Genomic DNA, 20,363 nt, shown 5'->3' on the forward strand with positions numbered 1-20,363 from the left:
AAAACCCAGTGGAAAGATCATCTCCTGTTTTATCTTTAGTATTAATCTGAACTACAGAAAAATAGAGGTATTTGCAGAATACTAGAATAGTGCAAGGCCATAGGAAATGGTGTAATTCAAAAATTCAGACTGGTAAAATTAAATGAGCCTCCTCAATTTTTTCACAATTTTCTTTTTTTTTTTTTTTTTTTAAGAAATAATACTTAATGCACAGATGCAGGCATCATAACAGTCTTTACATGAATGAAAAGATAGTATCATAAACTATGAAGCTGAAACCTGAAATGAGCAGTGTTTCATAGGTTGGACTTGATGATCTCAAAGGTCTTTTCCAGCCTAGTTAATTCTGTGATTCTGTGATTCCCATCATAGCCTAGATACCACTGAAGTAACACACAGGGAAAAATAATTTAAAGTAATGAATAATGACTTCCCATGTGTGTAAAAAGGGAAAATTATTACACTAAGCTAAATAAAGTAATTTTCACATCATAAATATCTGTCAGACTTTCCCCATAACATCTCTGGAGCCATCTTTTCAGCCATGCCCATTTATATAAAAAACACATATACACTCCCTAGACTAAACAACTCTATAACACTTTGGAAGGAATTTTGAAAGATGTATGTGTATTTGAGAAGAAGACTATTGTCTGGGTAGGAAAACACAAACCTGGGGTAAGATTTCACTGATTTATACCCTGGTTTTTGATAGTTGAATCACATGGGCATTTGGTCAGACTACATGTCTGAATGTGTGTCTTTTACTTGAATATCCACAGTTGCTTCTGATCCACTCATTCTGGTTGAAATATGTGGCAAGTTTTGTCTTTTCCTCCTCAACCAGAAATAAATTATACTTCCAGCTCCAACTATAGAAAGGGCTAGAAGAACAAACAGCCAAATGATGCCAGCAGAAAGTACTTTCTCCATTTTCTTTTCTGTAAAGATATACAATGAAATAACCTCTGAGGTTAAGAAATTCCAGAATCTAGTAATAAATGAGACTTCTATAACAAGAAAGCAAAAAAATTTAATATGCATGTAAATTTTCAGTTCAACATGTGCTTTGGGTTTTTTGGTTTTTTTTACTAATACCAAACAAAATGGAATTAAATGTGATCAAAGCCCAATATTAAAAATATAAACATAAAAGTAAATCAATTTTTACTTCAGGATAACCTCTATATCCTATATTGAGTTACAGAGTAAAACTTTAAGGTCTTTTGATTTTCAAACTCTCTCAAAACAAATACTGTGAAATTATGTAATTATATTCCTGTTTTATTTTAGCATGCTCTTATTCTACTTAAGAGAAAGTATGCTTACCTGTGTTTTCTGTTGACATTTCTTTGTTTTTGGGAGCTTTTGAAATGAAAAAAAAAAGTTTATTCTGAATGCTTAAAAAAATTAAAAAAAAAAAAGTAATTTCAAAGTTCCTAAGTACCAATATTTCTGACAATTCCCCCTGAATTCATGTGTTGGTGACAACCACTCTTCCAGATGGATGGAACTAAGCATGTGTAAAACTCTAGCAGGATGATTGGGTCTTTCATCCTAAGGGCATCTGACTTCCTCAGTCATGATACCCAAAACAACATGTAGAGACAGATTTCTGTTATTTCAAAAATGTTTATTTCTGAGAATCTCCCCACAGTATCCTTAGTCATTTTAAGGTGTTTCCTGAAAGGAGGTCTTGAGTGTTATCAGTGCATCATGAGCATTTTACTTGAGCTGAAAAGACTTTTCTATTGATGTAGCCCCTTCTGTGAGAGACAACCATTCCATGTGGATGTGGTTCCTATGGCAATTGCTCTTCCTGAGCTTAGCAGGTACAAAGGTGAACAGAAATATGAAGTTTAACCAAACAAAATGTCCGTGTTCTGCACTACTTTGATTTAATCTCAGTTGGTAATCTAATTTATGCATTTTCTTACAGATGATAATTTTTCTATCAGGATACTACCAGTATTTTATAAATCATGATTCTATCATACTGTAAAGAGTGCCACAAGAATGTTTGCCATGGTATTCCTGTAATCCATCAGATCAGTGGTCAGTGAGGAAAGGAATCACCAATTCCAGCATTTATACAATGCAGTTTGCACTGTAGTCATCAGAACAAGATTTTGTTTGAGATTACATTCAGCTATAATTAGACAAAATGTTGCCTTTGAACTTAACTTTCACCTAAACTCAGGGGCCTGAAGTATTTATGATGGCTGCACAGAGGAAGTAGGGGAGATTCAGCCTTTTGAGAAGGCAGTTGGAAGCCATGTGAGGCTTCTCAGAATTCAGGCAGCCATTAGAGTCAATTGCACACAGAGTATTTTACATTTCTGTGTTGTACACTGAAAATACATTATTAGACATTATTAGCCTTAACATATTAAAAACACTACTTACTTTTAATTTTTTTACAGATATATCCTTTTTTGAAAGAACAGAGGTTGGCATTCCAGGAGCCAGACAATGCACATAGCTCTCCACAGTCTTTAAGCCTTTGGTTTGATGGTTCTCCCAATTGCCAGTTGACAAAATCCATTGCAGATTTATCTGTCCATACCCACTGTCCTAATGTTAAAAATTAACATGTATGTATAAAATACATGGGTCTAGACAAATAGAATGAGTTGTAATGGAGAAAACAAAAATGTATAACATGAATAGCTAGTTAAATGTTTCAAATATAATTTTAAGCACATTTAGGCATATTTTGAAATAAACTTTGTGTATTTCTATATATATATAGATGTACTTTCAAGTGTACAAAGTTGATTTCTTTTTAACATAACGTGTAATTTCATTTGATAGGGCAACATGATAAAAGATATTACCTCTGTCACTTTTCTTTAGCCCTACCCAAAAGTTCAGTGATTTTCCATGGAGTATCTTAACGGTTTCTGACAGAAACTTTGTTTCACTATAGTCTCCTACTGATACCAAATCAGCACCTGAAAAAATATTAAGGAGCACATCACAGTGGGTCATTTTCTTAGAGCTCAAGTCAATAAACACATAAAAGATATGCAAAAGTATATAAAAGACACCAACTCTTCTATATTGTTCACTAGTCTTATTGTGGGTATCATATCACTGTATGGTATTTTTTTCAGCATCACTGTGTGTTGTATGGATGCAAATCTGCACAAAGATATGGATTTTCTGACATTTTCTGGATTTTTTTTTAGTCTTTGCTATTTTAGAGAAGAAAAATTGCTCTCCTGCAATACTTTTTGGACAGGCCTGACCACATCCCAGATTGTGGTGTTAGTAAGCTGAAACAGGTACATGTGATGTAGTCACCACCATGCCTCTTGCCACTACAGCTCTGTCCCTCATTGGTGGCTGGGCAGCAGTTTTGGCAGTGCCTGATGATAACAGGTTAGGTAGGATGTGTCAGCAGATGGAGGTTGCAGTCCAGAAGATGTCCAGAATTTGATTTATAGTTGTCATATGCCTTGGCATTGCAAATACACAAAGCTGTGTTGGGAACACAAGGAAATGACCACTTTCCTGGCCTGGCCAGTGGGAAACAAGCAGGCAAAAGTGTAGGAATTTAGAACACAGAGCAGTGTCCAATTTTAACCTCTCATCCTGGTTATTGGTGTAATGTTTACTTTTTGTAGTAGTTATGTGATTTATCTTTCTACAAAACCACTCCTGGAATTGTCGTACAGCTGTTGTTGTACAGCTGTAGAGCAAAATGACTTTACGAAGCTTTTTTTCTGTTTACTCAGTTACAGGTCAATGTTTTCAGATATATGAGGAAGTGCCTTTAGAAATGCATAGGATGTTTCTTATTATTACTCACACTGAAATATGTGTTGCATTGCACCAGCTCTCAGAAATTTGGAGCAAAGTGTCTTTTCCTTCCCTGTTGAAGGTACTGCTCTTCTTTTCATGGGGGCAGCATGGGGCTGTTCCAGAGCAGGTGAGCACACCCAACCAGTGTGTTTTACTGGTTCATGAAATATAAACAGCTCCTCCATCTCATTTGTTGTCCAGCCACTGAGATCCACTTAATGAACTGTGTCGTGGAACTAACACAACTATCCTATGACTTTGTGTCTCCCAGATTGTGCTGCATGTGGAGTCCCTTTTGCTTGGGGAAGAGCAAGCCAATCCTGCAGCCTGTGCCTTAGTGGGTCTGTAAAAGTGTTTATTTCCCTACTATTTTTTTTTTTGCCATAAAACTAGTAGGAATTTAATGTTTGGTTTTTGAGGTACTCATATTTTACCTGATATTTCAGATATGAGATGCTGCTGCCTCTGACAAAGGTTACGCTTATTGTGTAAAAGCATGCTCAGAAAATCAACCGAAAAAAGCATTAAATGTGAAGTTTTAAAGCAATTTGAGGTTTACTTAGCAATATTATCCATTATTTTATGTGTTTAATTACATCATCAATCTTTCTAAGACTAAACACTTACCTAGTTGGGCACATTCCTCATGAGCTTGAGACCAACTTCTTTTCTTGGAGGCCTCAAAGTAATAGCAGTGGCCAGAGAAAGGTATCCAAGATTTGTGTCCTCTTGATTCAGGGCATTTTCCAGGAAGTTGTGGGGGTTCAGTAGGGGCCATTACTGATAAGAGATCAGGTAGTTGGAGTCCAGCTATTTTATATTACTTATTTTTCCCATTATACTAGTACGACAAAACTAAATTACTATGTTAGGTTTGTAATCTTAGAGGAAATGAGGCCTTTTCTAAGAAGAGCTTTAATATGGTTCTGACTTTCTGTTTGAGACAATATTTTCCTTCATATTTATCTATCAATGTGACTTGACCATATCAAAACCTTATAAAACCTTAGAGTAGAAACTGTGATTGTGAATGAAAGTGTTGGTATAACTAAGCACAGCTTGCAGGACTTTTTATTAAACTGCATCCTGAATACATTCCATAGTGACTGATATAATAGGAAGATATTGGATGGGTAGATAAATGCAGATGGTATGTAAATTATGTATTCTGCCAAATTACCTTTTCTTCCTGTAAGTCCTCTACAGTCTGTTGCTTTCCCCCAAGGAATACTTACCTCTCAAATGAGATTTCCAACATCATAAAGTGAAAAGAGACATTATATATGAATTTTGAGGGTTTTTTGTCATATTAAAACATCTTAGAAGATAATATGCCATGTGATTTAAATTTGCTAATGATTCAAGATCTTCCATAAAGTTGAAAAATTCAAGAATATAGCTAAATTTTGAAATAATATTTATACTTATTTCCATATAAAATAAATCACAAGATTGTGATTGGAAGGCTTTCCAAGGGGTTATTTACTTCATCTTTGTGCTCACAGGTGACATGAAGCTGATCTGTTGTTTTTGACAGATATTAGTCCTGTCTGTTCTTAGCAAGCTGTAGTGATGGTGATTTGCTGATCTCTCCAGAGTATTTATTAAAGATTTTTGTACAGATAAAATTAGAAGGCTTTCTTTGCTGTATTTAAAACTGTTACCCCTTTCCAATTCATATCAGATACATAGAAAAATTAAATTCCATCCTGTAAGACTCATTTTTTAATATTTAGTATTGATAGTATGGTTTCTTGTAGTCTTTGGTTTCTTAGTCTTTTGTCCAACTCCAATCTTTTCTTTAAATTATTGTTATCTGGTGATCTGAAAACCCAAGTTGACAGAGAAGCTTTTCAAACTTTGGTACCCCAAACTGCATACAGAATTTCCTATAATGCCTAATAAAAACAGAACTTATAGCAAGTGAATTACTTTTCCTAATAGGATGAATAGTTTAAAAAGTGAATATTCAATCCTTTGGTTCTTAGGCTTTTGGTAATTGCTATGAATCAATGAACTTTTGGAAAGAATTCATGTCAGTATTTAGAACTAGTTAGGTAATCCTGTCTTCCTGTATACCGGTGTATTAATGAAGTATTTTTCCAGTGGCTTATTGGACTTTACAGCCTCTAGTCAAGATGCATGCATGGAGTTACTCACCATCTGATTTTTTACAGACAGAAAAGAATTTTTCCTCGCAAGAAGCTGTCTTCCAGGTGCCATCAGTGTCTAGGTAGACACATGCTAGTGTCTGCTTTGGTTCTCCACTGGCCCACTTGCTGTAAACTAAACTCCACCTGTCAATCCATTGATACTTGCCATTGGTCTGGAAAGAAAATCTATATGGTAATTTCACATTTGCTTACAGTGACACAGCTACTATACAGGATCCTCAAGAGGACTCTCACATAACCTCTGTAGAATCATCTGCTTACTAGTGCCTCTTCTTAGCTTGTAAGTGCTAACTGACTAAACTGACTAAACTAACTGACTAAACTGACTAAAATATACAGTATCTGTCATCCACAAATGTGAATGCCTCCAAAAAAATATCTAACATTAATTCAGAACATTCTTTCAAGCATTAGGAAATGGGAGGGGAAAAAAGGGGGGAGCATGAGAAAAGACATAAAACTAGGAGTCAGATAAGATACCATGCTGGTATGACCACCCAAACATCTGCATGGAGAATGGGAGTGTGTGTGGGAGTGCTCTTAAGCAGCTCTGATCACCATTGCTTTTGTTGTAATTGTCGTGACTGTGATTCATGATGAAGAGCGTAGCATGTCAAAACACACCTACCATCCAAATGTTCACCTTCTTCTGTCATACAACTGATGTAGACATCTCACAAACAGAAAGGATTATTTTTCCATAATATTATAACTTCTAATGGGAGCAGTTACACCAATTGCATTTTCAAATTAAAAAAAAAAACAGCCATGGTCAATATGTGGTCATGGTCAATACCATATAATATAGCCCCTTTACTAGTATTTACCCCAGTTTCTGCTCACAGCTCTAGTTTGCTATTGCTACCATAAATAAGAACACTCTAGTAAAATGTGTGAACATAAACACACACATAAAAATCATTCCCCCTCAGGTGTCAGGTATGTGACCTCTGATACCTTGTCACTGATCACTGAAGTACATAAACATATGGCAGGAGGGCAGGATGTACATTGTGCCTGGAATCACTTTTAGATTAAAATCAACTCAAAATGTAGGAAATTTTAAAATTTATATCCAAGATACTTTAAACTACTCCAAACAACACACTACGCTGTTTTACAGGAACATTTCCTTGTGCTAAAGGAAATCTCTACTGTATGAGTCTTATTTGAATAGTTCCAGTGGCTGTTACATTGATGTAACATGCTGTTTTCAGCACTACACTGGCAGCAATCCCAATGGGCATCAAGATGACAGCATAAAGGAAAATCAGGTTCTGTGTCAGCCTGACTGTGTGTATGCAATGCCTTTGTTCTTACCATGTTGCTGTTAAGACCAATCCACAGAGGTTCTCCACATTCCTCTGCAAGTAGGAACAACAGTGCCTGGCTATATGGGTCTAAAATGCTGGCAAGTTCTGAGGCATTGTTGTTGCAGTTCTGGTGTGCTTCCTCCCAATTCATTTTGGAATGGGTAACAGAATAGCTAATCCCACTAGAAGGGTCAAAAGCAAAGTCCAGCACTGTTGCTGGTGATTTAAAAAGTTCAGGATCTGTAGGAAAAAGGAAAAAAAAAAAAAAGTCCCATGAGCAGTTAAATCTGGAGTCACATATTTTACTTGAGCAATTGAGTAACATCATTATTTACAAACCTAATATAAAATTACTAATGGAATGGCTCTTATTAGCTGTTTATAATTAAATATATCATCAAAACAACAGTTCTGATAAAAGAAATATATTTTCAACCTCTAACAATTTTGAATCAGTAAATGCATCAGTATTTTACATTGCAGAGGTGAATTTACTCCATCATTCAAAAATAACACACCTGTCCTGCCTGCCTTTAAAATACTCTTTGAAGCATAATGACTATCAGGTTTATATGGGTAAGTGTTAATCTTACTACTTTTGATACCCTATAGATCATTATGAACATATGTAATTAAAATGGTTTTGGGCTTCATCTATTAAATTACACCTTTAAAAATAAAATAATTTCCTTTTTCTATATTCTGCTATGTTTTCTGAAAAACATTGCTAAGTAACACTGGGAGGCAGGATGGCCCTTAGGTTTTACTGATCCTTTACCTAAAAACCAAAACAAAATGAAACAAAACCAAAACTAAACTGAAATAAAGTATGTTAAACAAGAAAATTTGTTTTAATCCTTATGTTATAATTTTCAAGATTAACAATACAGAGCTCACCACTATCCTTCTGGCATATATACCCTCTGTACTTAAAACACTCCTCGTTATTCCATTTTCCTGTGTCATCAGCAGGACCTCTCTTCAGAGAAACACAGTCAAACTGTTGGAAATAAGGAAAAGAATATACATGCATATTAGAAGTTATAAAACAGAGTACTATAACTGAATAGTTTCAGGTTTGGATTTTTTTTTAGTACTGATGATGTAGGGTGTGTTACAACTCTAGAAATACCTTTTATTCATCCTTCTCTGTCCTTCCTGACCTCCCTTGTGGTGGCCAATTCCCCTGTCGTACCCTCTTCAGCTCAGCCTGCTTGTTCATTTAGTTATTTTCCAGGAGAAATAGTTTAAAAGATGTTATTCTTTTCAAGAAATTTCTTCCACATTCTCTATCCCAACTAATGAGTGACTATCAGTAAGGTTTTGAATAAGAATGAAATGGAAGTAGTGCTTTGTATTTCATTTGCAAAGACAGCTATAAATAGTGCTGATTCTTGACAAAATCACCTAGATTGCAGTCCTTGGCAGAGCTCTCATCAGCTCTAGTTATTAGAATTTCTCTTTCAGCTACACGAGATCAGCTTAAGAAGCTGAAATGTCAAGTTTATTACAAGCTGCAATCTCCTCTGCTAAGCTCTTCCATGGAGTAATTGTTGGGCCTTTGAAAAAGATCCTCTGAAGGAGAGAGCTGTTAGTGTCTTGAAGGTGAAGGAGAAAAGTAGGATGTACCTTTACCCCTTTTTTTTTTTTTTTTTTTTTTTTTTTCCCTGCTTGGTATTTCCGAGTGTTATTAGAGTTGCAGTGGAGCTATGGTTTGTGCAGTGTCATTTATGTGTTCCTGCATGCCTTGACCAATGTTTACATGGAAAAAGCCACATGAATTGGCTCAGGTGTATATTAAGCTGGTTGTCCAGATCCCTGACTTCTCTAAAGGTATGGATACAAAAATTATGGGAGAATGGACAATTAGTGGAATGACATATTGTGAAGGGCAAGTTTGGAAAGCAAGATATAGAAATAAATAGAAGTTAGGCAATGTGGGTGTGCAAATCAGTCTGTATTCGTATGGTTATGTAGAATGCTATTTTATTTACAGCATTATGAGGTTTAATTTAAGTGCTAGCAGTGAGAGGGTTTGATGGGCTTAGAAAGTAGTTGACATCTACTGGCCCTTAGTAATTCAATTACAATTTTAAAAAGGGAAAAAGTTAAAATGCCGAACTCTTTCCTCTTGCATCCCCTTCTCCTTCCTTCACAGACATGAAAGTAATTGTGTGTTGACTTATAAAATTCCAATGTTGCATTTATATTCTCTGAAAAATTAACAATTTACTATGAAAAAGAAAGCTTTATTCAATAACCAATCTTTTATTCAATCTGTCCATTGCTGCAGTTTTGCCAAATACTTAGACAAAATTACAACAATGCCATTTTATGCTCTGAAATAGCTAGAATACCCAAACATTGAAAGGTTTTCTGTCTAGTCCCAGTGTAAAGATAGATGACCAAACAATGGAGAAGGCTGGGGCAAGGTCTGTAGTGAAGTGAGCTGCTTACTGGGAGTGGCATTGCTCCTCAGATTTAAACTTGATGGTAAACACTAACTAATATTTACCTGTTGCCGATTTAGGCCATCTTCTGGATGCAGACTGTCATACAAAATAGGTTCTACAAGTTTTGGGGAACCTTTAGCCCAGTTTGTATATGAGACAGCACTTCCATCTGACCAAACAAAGTTGAGTTCACTGAGCATATCATTCAAGCCAATCCAAAGATCATTTGAAACATCCTTCAAATGGTAAGTGAGAAAAGCTAGAATTAAAAGCCAATAGAGCAGAAAATTAATGTGTCATGTGATCAGTCAAAACATCAACTCATAAACAAATACTTAACTGTTTTTTCTCATTAAAGTCTTATAAAAACATCTTAATTGTATTTGATCAGAAATTTACCTGAGTTCATTATTTCAAGGTTATGCCAAGACCTTGCCCATGAAAAATCTCAAAGAGTCAAAGTATTTGGGAACAATGAAGCAAGATTGGAAAGAGGAAAAAAAAAAGCCTGTCTGACCACCATGATATCTAAAGAGTTCACTTATTTCAGCAGTCAGGATGAGCCACTTGACTGATGGAAATATGTACAGCTGCAAATGGAAGCCAGGAAACACAGCAAGGTGACAATACGCCTTTCTCTGACATTCTACTAAATTAAGTTGCAGAATTTAGGCAGAGGTATAGAAGCATATCCCATTCTATTTCTGGCAAAAACAGACCATGCATTCTAGTTTTTTCTCTGTGCCTAAAGCTATAAATGCCAGATTAAGATTTTTAATTTCATCCTAATTCATGCCTATAAATAATGTAAGACACTTTGCATGTAACATGAGGAAGCAATCCTTAGCATCACTAGCATGCCCCAAACAGATTGTTCAGTTCTAAAAACATTTCATGCCATGGCCATATAACCATAATTTGAATATACAAATTATAAAAAGCATATATTTACATACTGACACTTGCCTTCTTTGCAGGAAATGTCCACTGTATAAAGAGAAAAGGCTCTCTATTACCTAAGGGGCTGTTGCACTATACCTTGAACTTGTTCATTAGGTATGCTCGCCAAGTTTCCTCCAAGGCTCATGCATACTCTTCTCCCAGTACTCCAGTAATCATAGCCAGAGCCAAAAAATTTGTAACACTAGGGAAAAATAAGTATAGACTGTTAGAGTGACTGGACAAAGAATTTAGGTATGAATTACACTAGTTTAAGTAAAAAATCAGCCTAATTCAGACCCCAAAAATATTTATTCAGTTAATTTGGATCTGTAGCCAAGTCAAAACCATTTACAAGTTTTAAATTTGCTCTCTGTCTTCCTGCAAGGTATTGAGAAAGTTACAACAAAACTCAAATAGCTATTTACAAACCACAGTAGGAGTCTGATGAGAATCTAATGTTTTAACTAACTCAGAGATTTTGAGAAGCCATACACCACCACAAGTAAAAGTGCTAAATAACTCTGTAGGAAATACCCAGCCCAGGTGTGGAATTGCTGGAACTTCCTGAAAACCCTTTTTGACCTAGTGTCTGTGGTCAGTGTATTCTTGTGTCTATTCAGCCTTCTTCATTATACAGCTCTCTTATTAATGGAAGAGTATGACTAATTTCTTAAAAACGGTGTAGCTGTCACATTACCAATACATATTCACCCTCAAATGTTCTGATAATTACCAGTGTGCCTCATGTGCCCTCTCCATGTTTGCAGCTCACCCTCTGCTCTGTCATGCCAGTAGCACAGTCAGAGAATTATCTTGCAAGGTTTGTGGAAAATAATAATTTTGATTACTGTAACTTGGCATCAACTCACCTGGTGTGATATCTGTGGGTATCATACAATGATAACAATGTTGTATATATTAGAAAAGAGAACCCTTGCTTATTAAGCACATCAAGTTTGTCCCTTTTGGGAAGAGGCAAGCATTGCACTGAAGCCTGCTCAGAAAAACTTTGCCTTATTTCTGATTTGTTCCATCTCAAATGACTGATTTTGTGCTACGCCCAGGGCTTTCAGATTAATCGAGTTCTTTGAAACATATATACAATGTAATATTTTGTAATAAATGTAAAGTTTTCCCAGTTTGCCTCAGGTGACCGCTTCTCAAGAAAACAAACATCTGTAAAACCACCATTTTGCAGTAATTAGCCAATGGGTTCGTTTTTTAATGCAACTGACAAAACTGTCAACTGACAAAAGGCCTCTGGTATATTTTAAGTACCTTCCCAAACAGTAATATCATTGTGCTTAGATGAAAGTATCATACCTGATTTTTAAATAAAATCCAATCTGTAGGACATCCTCCAGGAGCTGAAGGTACTACTGAAGGAAAGGTTGCATTTATAAAACTTCTGTGCCTCTCACAGATATAGCCATTGGAAAAACCACAGTTGACATCATTCCACAAGCCTGAAATCAATTAAAGTTAAGGGACTAAGACACTGAATAAGATTGAAATTTGTGGGAAAGTGAACTAGTTTCTGAAATTCAGAAGCAATCTTCCTGGGAATGTGGGAAAACCTGCATTAGCTCAACTCTGCCTCCCATTGTCTCTGTATACAGAGGCACTTTGGTCCTGCTGTGACTGGGGGAGGTGGCCAGATGAGATGGCCTCTCAGTGAAACCTTCCCAAACAAGTCTGTTGCACTGAAAGATGCAAGTGTCAAGTAATGCCTAATCAGTGAAAGCACTATAGAATGTGAAACTCTGTATACGTTCTATTCTTTTGCTAACTATTCTCTTATTACTAAAAATATTATCTAATTATTAAAAAATAAAATATAAAACTGTTATTATAAATTCAAATACTTTCTATTATTTGGAAATATTTTCAATTCACTATTAACTAATTATAATGATTTTAAAAAATAATTGCTGTTGATTTGAATTGAACATTTTCTTTGTGAAGCTGAAACATCAGTGATGAAATTGCCATTGCATTCCCCATTAAAATCAATTTCTTACACTCCAATTTTATGGATAATATTGCCCCTGAAAAAAACTCAGATATAACAACGATTCTTTATAATGAATGTTTCTCAAGATTTCTGGTAAAGAATGGGTGAAAATTGACAAGAGATTTTAAATAAACATTGGAAGAGCAGCAGCCATAAAATTACTTTAAAAGCCATAGTTGTGTAACTCACCATCTTTTTTATTTAAAACCACACAATTTTCTTGAGCTAGTGCAAAGTTGGGCTCACCCTGTGCCCAAGCTGCATAGTGCACTGGGCTTCCACTCATCCAGCTGAAAAACAGTAATGGTTGCTGAGACAATGTCCATGAAACAGTTGAGAAAAATCTTCCTTAACATACTAAAAATATTTTTGAAAAATTACAGCTGAATATCTCTGTAAATTAAGATTCCATTAGGACTAAAAGACCTTATATAATGAAATCCCTGCATATCAAGTCAAAGACAATAATACCTTTATTTTTAACAGATATTATCGACATATTCATAGCATACAAAAATTCCATTTAGAACTGTGTTTGTACAGTGTAGTTTAACCAAGGGAGAGCACACATTTCAACAAGCATTATCACTCTCTGAATCTTCATTTAACTCCTTTGCAGTAGTTCCTCCAGAAGGAACTCTGGGCAGTACAATACTCCTACAACTGCTCGTTATGGATCTTGATGTAGTCTATTTACCTACCTGAACTGTTGATCAGCATTCTGGATTAATCCTATGAGATATGAGTTCAATTTGCCATTTTTTAAGATCTAAACATAAAAATATTTTAATTAGTGTTTTATAATATTTATTAGTCATCTAATGAAAAAAGGTGTAAATATTGTGCTATGGAAGCAACAAAATGAATACATATTCTTTAAATGATTGTGCACAGTCACCTGAGATACCATACAACTTATAGTTCTGCTTTATTATCATTTTTGTTGATACATTCCCATTTTTGGCTGAATTACTGGTATGATCAAAGCTTTTAAAGTTCTGTTCTCATTTTAAAAAGAAAAAGTCATAAGACTTGAGAAAAACATTAAGTATAAAATTTTTGATACTTTCCTGATTGTAAGCAGCTATGGAATTCTTGTGCCTCAAACTGTCTGAGCTCTCCTCCTGTCATATCCTTTCCCACACTATAAAAGCAAACATCTAGTAGTGTGTCTCAGAAAGGTGATTGTGTGGTTGTGTTGGTATTAGCAAACCAAGCAGGATTATGGCTGAGGTTTGAGGTACCATCCATGCTATTAAGTTGTCAGCATTCCCCTCCTGTGCTTTGGTCATGGTACAGGAAAACTAATCCATGAAGGATTGTTGGAATGATCAGTCTAACCTGGACCAGTCTAAGCCTTTCTTTGAAAAGCTGTTTTGGAGAGCGACATGACCATCAGGTAGGACCATCCAAGCTACGCTGGCAGTTACCTCACATCTATGCAACACTGTGTTGTAGTATATGATATTCAGAGTAGAGGCAGCCACCCTATCAGAAAACTCTGAGAATACACCTACCCTGCCTGTTCATTGCTCCCTATGTATTTGCTCAGAACTCCATTCAGACTAGAATGGACAAGAATATACCCATCCTAGTAAACATCAAATTATTTTACATGTTTTTTTTCCTAAAGTGAAGATTCATTTCATAGTATTTTTTCATAGAATAATTAAACCTAATCCTAATAAAATTTTAGTAGTTGTAATATTTGGTAAAAGTGGTAATATTATGCAACAAGCACATTCTTCTGTACTTCACAAGCAGAGGATATGTACAAAGGGTATATGAGCCGTGTAGTGTATAACATAACAAAATCTCCCCTTACGTATTTCCACAAAAATTTTCTTTCACTATTATTTCCAACAGTAGCAAGATTTCCATGATTGTTTTTGCAGAATGTTCTGGCTTTATCCATAGAGGTCTTTTCTGGGCTGAAAAAATATTGTTTGTCTCCTTTTACAATCCAGCCATCTTCTGTGACTTCATATGCTGGAACACAGAAGAGAAATCTCTACATTCGTCTCAGTTCTTACACAAAGCTGGTGGTGTTACATCGCATCACCCTTTAGGTAAGTGAAAATAAACAGAAGCTTACTGGTAGAAGGGCCCAGAGGTTCTGGTTTCAAGCGTGTCCCTGTAATGAAATGGGATAAAAAAAGATGATGTAAAATATTTCCCAAACATTGTGTTTGGAACACATAAGTGTTAAATTAATGAAAATTATTTTAATGTCTATTAACTTTTCACATTTTACATATTCAATGCAGAATATATTTATATAGTCTCTTCGGTGCAAAGTTAAGAATGGATGCTCGGGGAATAAAAGATGCATTGCAGGCCTACATCTCTGTCTTGGTAGATTTTTGATAAGTGCATCTTGAACATCTTAAATATTGCCTAACTTGGATGGCTGAAGTTATTCTGAATGACTTTGTCTTTGAAAGAACATTAAATAGAGAAAAAACTCCAACATTGGTAGACTTTGAACAATTCTTTACAGACATTGTGTGGTATTTGAACAAGAAATTCAAATACTAAACAAAGTTTTGCTTTTTTACATATATTTATAATTTATATTTATTATTTATATTTAACATTTTATTAGTATTTATTTATTAGTTAAACTTTTTTCTGTGTAGCTGCTTTGACAAGAATTACATTACCATTTTTTTAAAAATTTAAACAAAAAAGTTCCTTATCACATGAAGTGTGATATTTGAGAAATGTTTCTCTAAACATGTAAGGCCAAGAGCTATAAAAATGTAAAACAAATGTCACCTATACAAATGTCCAGGCCATCTGTATGGGGCTCTGAGCAACATGGTCAAAGGTTGGGGAACTAGATGATCTTTAAGGTCCTTTCCAACTCAAACCATTCTGTGATTCCGTGTTTTTTTTCTCACAGGAATTTATTGCAATGTTTGTGTTGTTCTATGTATAATTACATTTTATTAAGTGTGTGAACATATGCTTGAGTTAAAAACAAGGTCAGCTTTTAAAAATAATCCATTGTATGGTTGGTTACAAGCTAAACAAGAAAATGGCTACAAGATTAAAAAAAAAAAACCCTAATATATCTGCTCTGCAAGTATGAAGTATTCTGTCTATTTCAGCATGCCATTATGCACTGCTGACTTATGATGGCAATTTCTTCAGGCTGTAATTTCTGCCATTCATATGCTACTACTAATTAACAGTAAACAACTACTATTGACACTTTGCTAATGATTTTTAGCTGTGGTGATTATGCAGGTGAGAACTCACAAAGGAGCTTAACAGGAAAAATATCTTCACAACATCTCTCTGAGATAGAGGTCTATGATTATTACTTTATAAGTATGAGAAGCTGAGACTATGTGCCTTGGTTAGAAAATTGTTTTAAATAATTCAGCAGCACAGAAATTATGTTTTTTAGAAAAGTAGTAATTGAAGCTAGTGTGAAGGAGCCCAGGGAGCCACCAAAGGAATATTGCTGTTACTGTGGGAAGGAAAATATGTAGCCCAACACGTAGCTATTCCTCTCTAATTTCACTGAATATTTTTCCCAACAGTAGCTGAGAAAAAAAGGAAGTAGAGATTTTTCTACTAGTATGTGATGAAGATGTGAAACTATATTAAAGTATTTTGAAGCTTTCATTGCCATCTTTTTGTTACAGCAGACCTGTTGTTACAGGCTTGTCTTTACATGTCATCTTACAAAAACAGTGATTCTATGATGCTGGTAGTGTTGTTTAATTTAGAGTAGGTGAGTATTGTGCTGTTGTGTACCAACATCTGAGCAGAGGAGTGAAGTTTCACTTCACAAAGGATATGGATATTCAAAATAATATTTTTCTTTTTATATTTTTTTCTTTGAATTGCAGTCCTCTCTTCCTCCCTCAGACAGAATTTCTGTTTTGGCAAAAATTTGCTTTTGTACAGAGCAGTGAATATTGCAAGGTAAGCTCTTAGGATTGCTTTCACCATATTTTCTTTTTTTTTTAATATTAAATATATATATATTATATTTTCTTTCATATTTTTTTTATTTTAATCATATTATTACACAATTACATAAAAAGTGTAATTTTATTAAAGGTTATCATGGAATGTGCTTTTTATAATGAAAAAAAAGTGTATGGTTAACAGCTGAAATCTTGTATTCTGAAGATATTTATATGTCTTGACCTACTTTTCTGTGTGCAAAATTCCTGTGAAATCAACAAAATTTTCTACCAGTATGTTACTTGTAGAGCTTCCTGTTATGATGGAATGGATTCAGCTTGAATTTCTTCCTAAGGTGAGTTTAGAGTAAAAGGTAACCTACCTTTCTTTATTTCACAAATCCAGTTATGACTGTATTCACAGTGCTCCTTAATCCATGACAAGGAAGGGTTTTCACTGATTGCTCCACAATCTTGAAATGCAGTATCGTAAAAATAGTCTCTTGCTTTATAATTCACCTACAGAGAAAAAAAACCCTGTGCTTTTTATTTAATCTACAGGAGGAAAAACTGTACTCTGTAAGGAATGAGAAGTAAAGCAAACGTTTCCAAACACTCCTTTTCCTCCTTCTCTGTCTGTGAAGCCAATGTGAGCTACTAAAGTAATTACAAACACTGCAAGAGGAAAGCTCTGAGTTTATGCAGCATCTAACAGACTGTAGAAGTCCCATAAAAACTGGAATCAAATGACATTATAAATAAAACAGGAAAAAGGAACATGGCAATTTATCACCAGAAACCAACTATAGTCAGGAGAGACCTTTCTCATATATGTGTGACTTGGATAATATCTGTAGCTGAAAGTAGTCCTTTGTCTTATCACTTTTGTGATGGTATAACCTCAGGTTTTATTTTGTTTTTTTTCCAATCTGGTATGAAGAATAATGATTCAGAGTTACCCATTTGCAAAATAGACATTTTTGGAAATTCTTATACACTTTTTATACACACCAGTCATGGAAATTTCTCCAACAGAAAAATGTCAAAACAGAAGGAAACTGGGATGGTGAAACACTCACCGGAGAACCATCACTCCAGGAAAGTCCGCCGTCAGGATCCAAACACTGCAAACCTATCCAGAAAGGCTGAAATGATGGGGATTTCTTTCTAGAGTGTGAAAAAAATGTACAGTGGAAGAGGATATATGTTGTTAGCTCTGCTCAATTTTAAAAGTTACGTGGGACAATAACTCTGACACTTATTGAACACTTCAGTCCAGAAATTTTAAAAATAAAAAGTACTGTTGGTCAGCAAACTTCCATTGGCAAGTACATGAAGTTCAAATACAACCATTTGCAAACTTCCTTCTTTGCAAATGGTTGTATTGTAACCACAGCATGTTGGTTTTCTACATTGATGTTGTGATTATTGTGGGTTTTTTCTCAGAAATAAAATGTTCAGGCTATTGGAAGACAAAATTTGGTTTCAAAATGATTTGCAAACAAACTTAGAATAGGGTCTGTGGAGAAACATTCAATAAATTCTGTTGTTGGGTTGTTTCTTATCTGAATTTAAAATGTTTGTAGGTTATGACACATTTTAGGAGCTCCAAAAATTCTTTGAAAACATTGCTCGTATGAGACATTTTCACAGTTATTTCTCTTATTGTTATGGTGAAAACCAGATAGATTTTAAAATAATTATCTCAGGAGCAAAACAACAGTACCATTATTTATTAATGTATCATGTGTTGTTACACCAAAATAGCAATTATTAGACAGTTTGCTTGCTTACTTTATTAAGTTTTCTATCACTGTTTGCTCTTCTTCATTTCTAATGGCAGCCAGGTCTCCTCCTATTTCTCTGCAGAAATCTCGGGCTTCAAACCATGTTTTCTTTTGGTCTTCTTCTCTCACAAAGCCCTGTGAAAACACTGTGTTTTCAGTGTGCTAAACATAAATCTGCTGGTCGCCTTGCATAAGAAAAATGAGTAACCATTCCATTACAGTTATCCATTATAATATGGATTCAAAAGTAATTGGATAACCTTACTTATCACTGATAGAGTGAAAACTGCAGTGATATTTGAATAGTTGTGTAAAAGCTTGCTACATTGTCCCATTCTGTGATATTTAGATTGCTTATCTATTTGGTGCTCTCCTGTTTCCCAGGTAGGATTATGGCAAGAAACAATACTTACTCTGAAGCATGAATTAGTGCTATTGCTTGTATCCCAACCCAGGGGACATTTGGAATCAGAAACTGTTTCAGAAGCAGCAGGAACAGTGACTTTTTCAGCTAATTTTTTGCAGAGAAATTTTGCCTTTACTTCACAGTTCTGAACGTCCCATAGTCCAGCTACATTTCCAGTCCTAAGGGCAACACAACCAGCTTCCTTCCCTTTATGAGATAAAAAAAGAAAGTTGAAATGTTTTTTAAAGAGGCTCAACATTTTATGGCTCATGTAATTAATTTACAGAAGACTATTTGAAATATTAAATGTAGTGTCCACTCAGAGAAGGAGCTTTGTGAAAAGAGGAAACCAGCAAGTCCTTCATCATCATCCCTTCCCTTTGAGTGCATGAACAGCTCCTTGCCCGCCTCTTTCCTCTGCCACTCATGGCAAGGCTTTGGCAGCTCATTGCCGAGGCTGGAAGGGATTTCATCCTTTCCGCTCAGTTTGATTTTGCTCTTGGAAAAAATGAGGAGTCAGGAAATAAATATTTTCATGGCATAATAGAAAATCGTAGCATGATTTAGGTTGGAAAAGATCTGTAAGATTGTAGAGTCCAACCATTAACACAGCACCACCAGGCCTACCACTAAACCACCAGTGTCACATCTACACATCTTCACATCTTGTAAAGACCTCCAGGGATGGTGACTCGACCACTTCCCTGGACAGTCCATTTCAAGGCCTGAGCATTCCTTCTGTGAAGAAACTTTTCCTGGTATCCAACCTAAAGCTCTCCTGATGCACCTTGAGGCCATTTCCTCTTCCCGTATTACTTGTTACTTGGGAGACAAGCCTGATCTCCACCTCATTACAACATCCTTTCAGGCAGTTGTAGAAAGTGATAAAGTTTCCTCTGACCCTCTTTTCCTTCAGGCTAAAAAAACCCAGCTCCCTCAGTCACTCCTTGTTAGACTCATGTTCCAGACCCTTCACCGGCTTTGTTGACCTTCTCTGGACACGCTGCAGCATCTCCATATTTTTCTTCTAGTGAGGGACCCAAAACTGAACCCAGGATTTGATTTGCAGCCTCACTCGTACCAAGTACATCAAAGACATTTTAGTTTCAAAGACAGAATGTTCATATGTGTCATCATCAAAGTTAGAAAACAGTTTAGAATTAGGGAACACAGAGAGTTCCGTAGTAGTATATATTTAGTCCAGTGGTAGCGATGCCTTAAAGAGCCTAGAAATGAAACAACATACTTTTGAGATAATATTAGTATAGGAGGTAATATAAAGGCCGGTCTCTTTCAGGGACAGATATGAAAAATGCCCACAAAATTCTCACCCCACCACAGGGTGAATACAGTTTTACAAGTTTAGCAAATTAACATAATTTACAAAAATCACCAATAAGAGACATAAGAAGTGAGGTAATATCCCTTAGTTCAACCCTCTCTAAATCACAGAATCACTAGGTTGGAAGAGACCTTTAAGGTCATTGAGTCCAACCCATGCCCTAACACCTCAACTAAACCATGGCACTGAGTGCCATATCCAG

General features: G+C 35.4%; 1 protein-coding gene and 1 long non-coding RNA gene across 4 annotated transcripts in view; one reads left to right on the forward strand and one right to left on the reverse strand.

Annotated features, from left to right (window-relative positions):
• Positions 1-610: 610 nt before the first annotated feature.
• Positions 611-20,363, reverse strand: part of LOC128792731 (macrophage mannose receptor 1-like) — a 33,949-nt gene continuing 14,196 nt past the window's right edge. The window contains exons 12-30 of the mRNA XM_053951397.1: positions 18,827-19,026; positions 18,421-18,548; positions 17,706-17,793; positions 17,010-17,145; positions 14,799-14,837; positions 14,529-14,692; positions 13,405-13,472; positions 12,893-12,993; positions 12,013-12,155; positions 10,786-10,891; positions 9,810-10,006; positions 8,192-8,294; positions 7,302-7,534; positions 5,968-6,133; positions 4,435-4,587; positions 2,838-2,954; positions 2,407-2,574; positions 1,330-1,365; positions 611-941 (exon numbers count right to left, since the gene is read on the reverse strand). Of these exons, the coding sequence (XP_053807372.1) occupies positions 742-941; positions 1,330-1,365; positions 2,407-2,574; positions 2,838-2,954; positions 4,435-4,587; positions 5,968-6,133; positions 7,302-7,534; positions 8,192-8,294; positions 9,810-10,006; positions 10,786-10,891; positions 12,013-12,155; positions 12,893-12,993; positions 13,405-13,472; positions 14,529-14,692; positions 14,799-14,837; positions 17,010-17,145; positions 17,706-17,793; positions 18,421-18,548; positions 18,827-19,026 (2,546 nt within the window). The 3' untranslated portion in view covers positions 611-741. The remainder of the gene's footprint in view (positions 942-1,329; positions 1,366-2,406; positions 2,575-2,837; positions 2,955-4,434; positions 4,588-5,967; positions 6,134-7,301; positions 7,535-8,191; positions 8,295-9,809; positions 10,007-10,785; positions 10,892-12,012; positions 12,156-12,892; positions 12,994-13,404; positions 13,473-14,528; positions 14,693-14,798; positions 14,838-17,009; positions 17,146-17,705; positions 17,794-18,420; positions 18,549-18,826; positions 19,027-20,363) is intronic.
• LOC128792748 (uncharacterized) lies at positions 11,953-17,629 on the forward strand. 3 transcript variants are annotated; one of them, XR_008432540.1, is made up of 6 exons: positions 11,953-12,062; positions 14,003-14,102; positions 14,671-14,772; positions 16,567-16,642; positions 16,922-16,982; positions 17,188-17,629. It is a non-coding gene; the product is annotated as an uncharacterized LOC128792748 (long non-coding RNA). The 3 variants fall into 3 exon arrangements; XR_008432538.1 differs by lacking the exon at positions 16,922-16,982; XR_008432543.1 differs by lacking the exons at positions 14,003-14,102; positions 16,922-16,982.

Source organism: Vidua chalybeata, chromosome 1, assembly GCF_026979565.1.
Source record: "Vidua chalybeata isolate OUT-0048 chromosome 1, bVidCha1 merged haplotype, whole genome shotgun sequence".
NCBI lineage: Eukaryota > Metazoa > Chordata > Aves > Passeriformes > Viduidae > Vidua > Vidua chalybeata.